Source organism: Athene cunicularia, assembly GCF_003259725.1.
Source record: "Athene cunicularia isolate RWA chromosome 2 unlocalized genomic scaffold, athCun1 chr2_part1, whole genome shotgun sequence".
Taxonomy (NCBI): Eukaryota; Metazoa; Chordata; class Aves; order Strigiformes; family Strigidae; genus Athene; species Athene cunicularia.
In genome coordinates, this window is record NW_020799095.1 from 31,378,706 (window position 1) to 31,389,100 (window position 10,395).

Here is a 10,395-nt window from a genome sequence, read left to right on the forward strand (position 1 = left end):
CCCCAATTAAAACCACAAATCAATCCCACAGTGCAATCATTAGAAAAGTTTTCATGTATTCAAAGGGTATAAAAAGGGAGAAACAGCATATGCCAGTTAAAAATCATGTCTTATGTTCCTCAGAAAAACCATTTTTTAACACTGGTATTCAGGAAAAATCCCCATGGGATACTAATACACCATACAGAAGAGCAGTTCTTCCTGATGCTGTTTGATCCATGCTGAATGTTCACCCAACCTCAGGCTTTAGCACTAAGTCTGTGATATAAAATTGAAAGAACTTGACCTGAGAGATGTCTGCCCCAGATTATGTTGCCAGTCAGGAAATAGTTTCAAGTTCCTCAAAAATTCTCCTTTTCAGTTATATGATCTGAAATATCTACCCATGCACATTGGACATTTACTTAATTCTTCAAAAGCTTTTGGAGGTTGCCCTCTTTTGCCCAGAGCTAACCTTGGACAGCCCACAGGTTTGTTAAGTACTGCACACACTTTGCTGTGATTAGCTGGATTTCCTTCTGGCTCACTGAAAGTATTCACATTTCAGTAGACCACCCATCTGCTGCTCTGTACATGCATGGATTGGAAACGAATTAATCAAAAACAGTGGGTTTAATACTTTTTGACACCTGAAATTTTGTCTAATCCTTTACTCTTCCTTCAGTGTTATAAGATATTTGGATCCAGAGAAGAAGAGAGACTGACTTGGCACTCTGCAAGAAGTGCCTGTATAAGATTAGGGGGAAATTTGGCCTCTATACACAATGAGCAAGTGCAAGGTATGACATCAGAACCTTTTGGCACTAGGTATGAAGCCAGCACATTTCACCATCTAATAACAAGGCTGAACTAGCCTCCAGATTCAAACAGCATAACATACGAAGGGAGACCCAGAGCTGCTTGATCCTGAGAGAAGACTGGAGTGTGATAAGACACTTTCCATCTCTTGGCAAAAGCATCATGTGGAGGGAACAGGTTAATCTGTTCCCCATGGCTTTGGAAGAGGGGATAAATAATAATAGTTCATATTAATGAAATTCCCACAGGTAAACAAACATCCATCAGAAATGACATATGTACATTTAATACTACTTTGTGGAAGGCTGATTAATCCTTTTGAAGTCCCTTCTAGACCTAATTTCTATATTATTTCTGAGAAGTATTTATCATTTTTTATCCAAAAAATATTTCCTTTTTTTTTTTTAAAAATTAAATCAAACTGCTTCAGTTAAATTACCCATTGCATTTTTTCTCTTTTACAATTAACTTGTATTCTAATAATACTGAACCTGATATTTGCAATATTTTTAAAAGTTAATTGGTTGGTTTATTTGGAACTTGGTTTCAACTGAATTTGAAAAGGCAACTCCTCAGCTACTCTCTTTCTCTGATCTTTTTTTTTTTAAACAGCCTTCTTCACCTTCCACCTGAAAGATGTTGCCAATGAAACCTGGATTGGATTGAATGATATTAACAGTGAGGATACATATCTCTGGACAGATGGAAGCTCTTTTGACTATTCAAAGTGGGGAAGACAATTCCCATTTAGAGATAAATATATAAAAGTTAACTGGAAGTACATTACAATAGAGGTAAACCAAAAAAAAATCAATCTGAAAATTCATAACTTAGATAACATACTCAAGGTTAGTGTAACCAGACATTCCTCTTTCAGCTAGGATCCTGTATTTCAATGGCTTAAAGCAGAAGGCAACTGAATAATATTTCAGAGATCAAGTATTTAAAGCTGTACCCAGAGATTAATAGGCCTGTTTAGAGTCTACACTTTTTGTCATTCCTTTGCAGGAATCTAAAATTGCAGAAAGGGAGTGTTGTATTCTAATTACCACTAGAATTAATTAGAATTATTAGACTTTACTGAAAATATTCAGTATTACTAACTTGGATTTTTACTGTGGTTTATTATTTCTCCTTGTACAGCATCAATCCAAATGAAAGTTCAACAAATTCAGTACAGACTACTATAAACGACATAGTAAAAATACTTTTGGTGCACTCCAAGAAATTTTAATAAACTGATAAAAGTTCTTGCAGTAATCTGCCAAGGAAAGAACATTTGTTTAAGATATATAATACAAGAATTTTATTTTCCAAGAAGCAAGAATTAAAATAAGAGCCAGAAAATTAGAAAAGAAAGCTATTATCTTTGTCTCCTCAAATCTATTTCTATTATTTTGCCAGGCCTTTTGCACTTCATCAGCTATAACTTTCTTTTTTATTTTTTCCCTAGACTGATTGTGTTGCAATGACAAAAAGATCTGTAGATGAAGCAGGGTGCTGGGAAAACACTGACTGCCAGCATAACAAAAGTTATATTTGCCAGATGGACAGCAGTAAGTTTTACTTTTCACCTTTTTCATTGGAAGACATTTACTGAGTGATCTGACGGTACAAGTCCTCAGTTGTAACGGCCCAGCTTGTGCCTGTAGCAGCCAGGGTGAGTGAAGCAGAGTTACTTTCCCAGCTGAGGAATTCCATACACAAAACTCACTCTGGGATAAGGATTATAAAAAAGTTTTGGCTTTACAGCCTCTCTCCTACCAGCATACCCACCAACACTCACAGAGGCTGACTTCACCTGCCCTGGAGACATCTACACTTACATCAGTTATCTGAAGTGGTGAGCAGACACCTTGAAAGTAGGATTCACCTGTCTCATCCTGAGGCAAATGCCCAAAACAGGTTAGAAGAGCTGTGCCTTCAAAATCACTTTTTCTTGATTGACATAAAAGTTTAGCCATCTGTACTTTACCCAACTAGCACAGATATAGCTATCTGAATGAGGTTATTTTGCAAATGCAAATACAAAACATAAAACCAAATCCATCAGTGATCTCCACCATAGGTATCTTAGCTAGCTAGACAATACACTGAAAGCTGCTTCCCCACCCTCACCCCCAGATCTAAACCCCCCTCACCAAAAAACCCTCACACAGGCTCCACTGGGCATTAACTAAGGTCAGTTAAACTGGTTATTTTGCTCATCAGTCTCCAGCAATGCTTTCATATCACAAGACCAGCAGTAATAAGAAGGGCAAAAGTTCTAGTGTTCTTCATGTATCCTCAGGGTGGGAGACACATCCGGAGCACACATACACTGCAGAGTACACAGGAAGAGAAAAAGAGAACTGCTGAGCAGCAAGTAAAAATACAGGAAGCAGCCACAGCTGGGCCAGATGTTTCAGGGCTCCATCCCGTGCAATTGCAGAAAGCTGCATGAGTGCATCACTAACAAAAACAATTGCCAGGGTATTCTCGACACTGAAGACAAAGGCAGTTTTTGTCCTTTCTTCTGTCCCCATCACTAGTTCTACATCTTTGTTTTCTAATTGTGCATATATGATTTAGGGTACAACTACAGTTTCCTTTCTCACTTCAGTCTACATGGGGAAGAAGTAGCAGCAGAGTCACAAACTTTGTTTAGAATGAAATTCACCCCTATTTTGAGACTGAAGTGGTGTGGAGATCCTGCACCATGCTTGTGCTTGGGGGGAATTTCATCTGCACCGTGGGAGAGGTACCTAGAGAGCTCTTGGGAAGGATTGTTATGTGATCAGTATTCACATAATTTCATCTGGTGCAGTGTATGTCTATAGGTTCCCAGAGCTTATTCTCCCTAATCCCTGAATACACTACTTACACTATAGTTAAAAATAATTACAAGTTACCATTAAAATGTCTCCTGTGTTTTAAATAAGAAATGCGTTTACTTGATGCTTGTGTTGCCACACTGTATTAATCTGTTACTCAAAAGTAATACTGCTGTTCAGGCTGCTAGTAATTTTTCACTGGTTTTTCCCCTTCTTCTCAAATCTGTACCTCTTTCCTACAGAGCCTGAACTGTTTCGTTCCACAACTGCTCCAGATTCTGATTTCATCCATTATGGTAACAGCAGCTATTTAATCATTCGTTCTAAAATGAATTGGGAAGAAGCAAGAACAGCCTGCAAGGATAAATCTTCAGAGCTTGCCAGCATTTTTGATTATTATAGTAATATATTCCTGCTGCTGCAGGCAGCACAATATGGAGAGCCCTTATGGATTGGGCTCAATAGCAATGTGGTAAGATTAATAAATTGGTAGGTGGTGCATTTAAATGTTATGACTGGATTACTATCAGCAGGGAGAATTGTAGCATGAGCAGATTTAGGAACCTAGGACTGGTGGATAGCACTCACTTCATTTGACTTTATCCCTCTTAATTTGCCCGTAGGCAATGGAGAAGGATGGGAACCTCTGACAGTGCTGGCCTCTTTTTACCAACTCCATGAGAATCTTACACACTTAGGTCAAGCTACCTGGTTAAGTTTTGGATGGCCTTTTTAAAGAGAGGTGAATTCTTCTCAAAGGGACCAACAGGGTCATTAAGGCTAGTGCCTTGTGATCATTGACAGCGATAGTTTTTTCATTACTTTTTAGTTCATAAAGGTTCACAGGACATAACATGTGCCTCTGAACACCCTCCTTGTTACACCTGCTAAGTCCAAAAGATTAAAAGCAGTAAAAGCTATACTGTACCAGAAGTGAATATGGAAATCCAGGTCCACCACTGTGTAAGGGAACACTCAGGTGAGCATCAGTTTTATTAGTTCTGTGACTGTCAACATGATCTTTGAGTTTTCTAGTGAGTATGGAGTTAGTTGCTCAATGCACTTAACTATCATGTTTCTATTGTATTGTTCTTTGAGCTGACTAAACTACCATCACAATAAAAAAGAGCTCTTTCATCAGTAATAATCTTGTTAACTAGTGGTTTTTACTAACTGTGTTTCCACACTGATATGTAAAACATGTCTGAAATTCAGTATCCCTACAGAGAACTTACAATATATTCTGTGTAAAAATAGCATTTCTCATTGTGTGATGCAGAAGCACTCTGATAAAACCTCTTAGAAGGCTATATTTTCTGAGACGGTGAACTTGTTGCTGAACAATACATATTTCCACAGTTCTAACAGTGTCTCTCCCTACCAGACAAACTGCTTGGTCTTATAATATGTAAGAGATTGATAGTCACCAACCTTGACATAAATCTTTCCACTTGCACAAGTCCACAGGACATCTCTATCCCAAACAAAGCAGTATTGTTTTAAGTCCACTTGATATCAAAGTCGGTTGCTTTTACAATCATAGAGACATGGTTTAGAAAGCAGTTAAAAGTCTATTATGATCAAGTTTGGATCACCAGACATGTTCTTCCAGTCCTGCTGTTGCAAGAGTGAAGCTTTGTGATTCTTCCTGATCCCTGGGCAGCAATCTTGCCCTGATGGTGCTGAGCTCAGGAGGACTTGTGTGCCTGACCTCTTGACACATCTAGACACACAACTGGGTCTGTTCCCTTTTCCTTATAATTCTTCCATTTTTTCCCAGGGAAAAAAGAGTGGAGGGAGGGCAGACTCAGAGTCACAGTGATAGCTGCAGTTTACTCCTGAATGTTTCTCCTCAAAACTGTCCTTGAGCTTATAGTCCTTGTTTGACCACCATTGGTCTGAGACCCAGTTTCACTTGAGCTTTCCATAGGTTTCATGTTCCTCTTCCGATGACCTGACTCTGGGAGAGTGATTCTACCCCACAGTGTTGCCCAACAAGGGACTGAGCACCAGCGGTACCTAGCAAGCACTAGTTACCCTTCAGAACACTTTCATGGGCTGTTACAGCATAGGAGGCATACTGCTGTGTCTTTAACATTGCTGAGTCCTGATTCAATCAATATTTCAACAGTACTAGCACAGATATACAAACTGAAGAATATATATATCACTGTGAAAATGTGAATTTGTATAAATCCACTTACCTGAAACAGCAGATGAGAATGTAGAAAAAGTATGTCAAAATGTCTGTTTCAATTTTAGACTTATGGCTATTACAGATGGACCGATAAAAGGAAATTAAGTTTTACTAAGTGGTACTATGGAGAACCAAAACAGAAGATAGCCTGTGTCTATCTAGAGCTCCATGGGACTTGGAAAACAGCACCTTGTAATGAAAAACATTTTCCTGTCTGCAAAAAATCTGAGGGTAAGCTATGATGATAGCTTTTGGTTTTATGGAAGAAGCCTTGCTGGATCTGCTTTGACTGAAATAAAAATTTCAAAGTACATATTAAGGAATAATAAGCACGAGTATATAATGTCAGTACCTTTATTTTATATGAACGATGTTTTATTTTGATGGAATTGTCATTCGCCAGACAGGATACTGCCATTTCAGTGGACTGGGATGATAACTGCCACAGCAGTTATACCATGTCACAGGCAGACAGAGCATAGAGATTGTGGGAGTACTAAATATTTCACTTCGAGTCTAGAATGTGAACGTTTTTGCTGACAGGGATTTTATGGGAAGGACTGTAATCAACAATGTCCACTGAGTATAAAATTTTGTTCCTTTAAAATAAGTAGTGTTCATACAGCGGTTACAGCTTCACTGTTAGTAGATTCTAAAAACTGAGGAAAGGAGGAAGGGTTGTATCTGGTTATTCATGCAGCAGTCTGGTGGCTGCTGCTAATGTATTATGGCATTGGGAAGAAAAGTCCATTATCAGCCCAAACAAAAGTTCATACTTCACAGTGATTCTATAAGTGTCACTGAGGAATACTACAAATTAAAATCTACAGAAAATCCTTAGGATGGGACTGAATTTTTGCTTTCTCATTTGTATTAGAGCAACTGCTGTTAGCTCTAGTGACACTGAGTTAATGGAAATTCTGAATTTCTTTTGATCTGTTTTTGTATAGTTTTTCTTTAATTTCTCTTCCAGGCCATGCTCTGAACTTCAACTCTATTCATTTGCAACTTTTGTTTTAAAAACACATCTACTGACTGACAATGTTACTGTTTCTTTCAATAATGTAATTGCTTGCAGGAAAACGAGGGACTACTACACAAATATTCAATGAGCTTCAGGTTATTCCATGCACTGCCAGAGTTCAAGCTGTTCAGAAATTCTTTGTAAGGATTATTATCTTGGGGAAAATATCAAATGGAAAAATTTCACAGTAAACTGTGATTTAGATGATATTTCATTTAAAATCAAATTGTTACTTGAACCTTTTGAGGGTTTGTGAGTTTTCTGGCGCTTTTTTTTTTTTTTTCCTGTTTTTTTCTGTACCTTTTCTTTATACAAATTTATTGGTTATAACAAAATAAACTAGAACTAAAAATCCCTGAACACTCAGATATCCTTGAGACAGTCCAAGTTTGATTTAGTTGGCAACAGAGGAGCACGAGCTCACATTGAATCATTCAGCTGTGACTGAGCAGTTCTGCTCCTCATTGTCACTCTTTACATAGTCACTGATAATTCTGGCACTGCATGCTGAAGAATATTTTAAGCACCTTTAAGGAAGATTTTTTTTTTTTTTAATACTCGATTTTGTATCTGAAGAACTGCAATCCCTACTGAATGAAAGCATCCATAATATCTCATTTCTTTTAGATGTACTTCCTTCTGATCCCCCACAGGATATTGGAAAATGTCCTGAATCTGATCACATATCTTGGATTCCTTTCCGAAGCCACTGCTATAACTTCAATGACAATGAAATGAGCTGGGTTCAGTCTGTGACTCAGTGCGTTCAATCAGGTAATTATTATTTTTACCCAAAGATAAGATTTCAATCTTGACAATAAAAAAAACTTTAAAAAAATCTTGAAAACTACTGCTGCAAAATCTACACATATTAAAAAAAGAAAATCAATATCTCATTTGTTTTTCACTGTTGATGGATGCTGTTTGCTTTTCATTTATGTTGAAATTAGGGAGATAAATTTTCTCTGTTTTTGTTTTGTTTTGTTTTGTTTTTGTTTTTGGTTTTTTGTTTCCAGCTGTGCTTTTTTCTTGTTATATTTCTTCATTCACAAAATTTCTCTTTTTAGTAGGGTTTTAAAATGGGTTAACTTCTTTCTGGCCTTACATCTTCTTTTCCATATATGTCCCTAACATGGGGTGTGTGATCCAAAAGCGGCTGCGTGTTCTGCAAATCCTCAATCTACCAGCCAGGCTCCCTGGCAGCTTGCAGAGCTAGGGGAGGGCTTATGCTCTCCCTCATCTTGGAGGCAAATGGTCCTGGCCAAGACTATGAGCTGCTCCTTGGCCCTCTTCCACCTATGCTGCTGAATCATCAGCTACCTCATCCATGCTTCGCTAGGCTGTGAAAGGGAAGCACTATTCTGCCCAAAAGAAATGGGTCTTTTTCTTTCATATCTTTTTAGATTCATGTAGCCCTTTTGCTTCATGACTGTTGACAGAAAAATCAATATTTTTGAACTGCAAATTTGTTTGCTGGGCAATATTACATGCTACATAATATCCTGTCAAATCCATGAACAGCAAATAAATAATCATCTGTAATACCTATAAAAATATTATCCAGTCATTTGAAAATAATGTGCTCTTTGTCTGGTGTTTCAAAAATCATCATCCTCACTGTGCTTTCCTGTCTTTCATTTCAGACAACATCACTCATGGTCTGTGCTGTTACCCCACAGCTAAACACTACTTTCTAGCCTCTATTTATATCCTTGCTTACTCCCTACCAGCAGGAGAAGTTTTATTATTAACCTTATCCTATATCAAAGGCTCTGACTACCTCTGACTTCTAAGGCAGGGGATACCTCAAATCATCTTCTGCTGGTTTTCTTATAGGTGGTACATTGGCTTCTGTAGAAGATCTGGCTGAATCACACTTTTTAGTGGAGCATGCATACTTATACACAAGCAAGACAAGTGGCTTTTGGATAGGAATATACAGAAATGTAAATGGTAACTGGTTTAATTTCTATATAGAATCATAAATAGACTTTATTAAATGGACAGAAATATGATTGAGATACATTGTTTTTAAGGAATAATTGAATTTCAGTAGAAGCTAGTTAAAAAAGGATAGATTTATATAAAAATTCTTAGAAGTTAATGGTTTTATCCAATAGGTATGAAAGGCCATAGAAAAGAAACTTGCTTGGCTTCTTCAAATAACTTGCAGTTTATATATGATTCAGTAGCAAAAATCTGGAGAGGTGACAGGAATATCTCTTGAAAGGCACAACACAGAAGATACCATTCTTTAAGAAAGCAGGATACAACGTGTAATTTCAACTATCCATACCTGGGGCAATCATGGGCCTTTTTTCTAAATTCAAATGATTCAGGAGTTGCTCTAATTGATAATTTTGCCCAGCTGGTTACAGTGGCAGCATAACCAAGACTTCACAGAGGATCAGAGCCAATGACACATATTTGTCCCTCTGACCTCAGTCCTCTCTGAGGACATCTCCTATTCCTGGGCTGCGAGAAAGCATTTCCCACCCCATTTGCTCTGTGTCCCAATAGGGATCATGTCCCAGCTGACTCACATCTTCTCATGGCTGAGGAGCACCACCTGGGAGTTGTGGTTGTCCAGCCAGAGTCCACAGCATCAAGCTTCTCTATTTCTGTATGGGGAAAAATAGGCTGCTGGTTGCTAGAAGAAAGACTCCAGTGGAAAACATGCATCTGGAAGAAAACAACACTAGCGTCAATCCACAATCAGTCAGAAAAGATTTTTTTTAGATTAATTTTAACTCATTGATACTTCAAAATTTTTATCTTGGAGATTATGCAAAAAAGAAATGTTTTAATTTTAACTAGTGTATGTAAAAGTTGCTTGATTTTCAGTGACTGAAATTTCAATGAGAACTAATAACTTACACATTTTAAAATAAAAGCTTACTTTTATTTATTTTGCTATTTGAAATTTTACTCCTCTAGATAAAACCATGGAGATATGCAGATTAAAAGTAAGCTATGATTAGCAAATCTGCAAATCATAATTTTGAAAAGCAATTGTATTGTTTTTAAGAAGAGACTCAAAAGAAATAAAATGCATTAGAAAATAACCACAGAGGGAATTTTTGAAGAAACTAGTATTGCTTTATTAGGCTAAAGTAATAAAATAAGAGAAAAGCTAATATTAGTGAAAATCTTTGATGTGGAACTATTAGTTTTGCTACTAACATTTGTGATATTAGGGCAGCTGCTTTGGCAAGACAACAGCACCTTAGACTTTGTCAACTGGGCTGAAGGTCAGCCTTCGGAGGAGCAGCTTCATTACTGTGTGGAGTTGTCTGCATTCTCTGGCTACTGGAGTATCCTTCCTTGCTCTTCCCAAAAGGGTTTTATTTGTAAGAAACCAAAAAGTAAGTCAGTTCTTTAATATTTGATCTTGATGTTTTGAAGTTTTATTTCAGTAGTAATAACGCAATATAGACATTACAAAAGACCAACATAAAATGCTGTATTTACAGACTTTTCCTTATCATCTGTTTCAGCATTCAGGCAAAAATAATATGAATATATAGTTATCCCCCTTCTTTTTTTTTTTTTTTTTTTTTTTT

General features: G+C 37.2%; 1 protein-coding gene across 1 annotated transcript in view; it reads left to right on the plus strand.

Moving 5' to 3' along the window:
* LOC113477244 (macrophage mannose receptor 1-like) overlaps positions 1-10,395 on the plus strand; it is a 38,303-nt gene that overhangs the window by 24,147 nt on the left and 3,761 nt on the right. The window contains exons 20-27 of the mRNA XM_026843469.1: positions 665-779; positions 1,411-1,592; positions 2,252-2,354; positions 3,854-4,083; positions 5,874-6,039; positions 7,460-7,606; positions 8,669-8,785; positions 10,030-10,197. Coding sequence (XP_026699270.1) covers positions 665-779; positions 1,411-1,592; positions 2,252-2,354; positions 3,854-4,083; positions 5,874-6,039; positions 7,460-7,606; positions 8,669-8,785; positions 10,030-10,197 — 1,228 coding nt within the window. The remainder of the gene's footprint in view (positions 1-664; positions 780-1,410; positions 1,593-2,251; positions 2,355-3,853; positions 4,084-5,873; positions 6,040-7,459; positions 7,607-8,668; positions 8,786-10,029; positions 10,198-10,395) is intronic.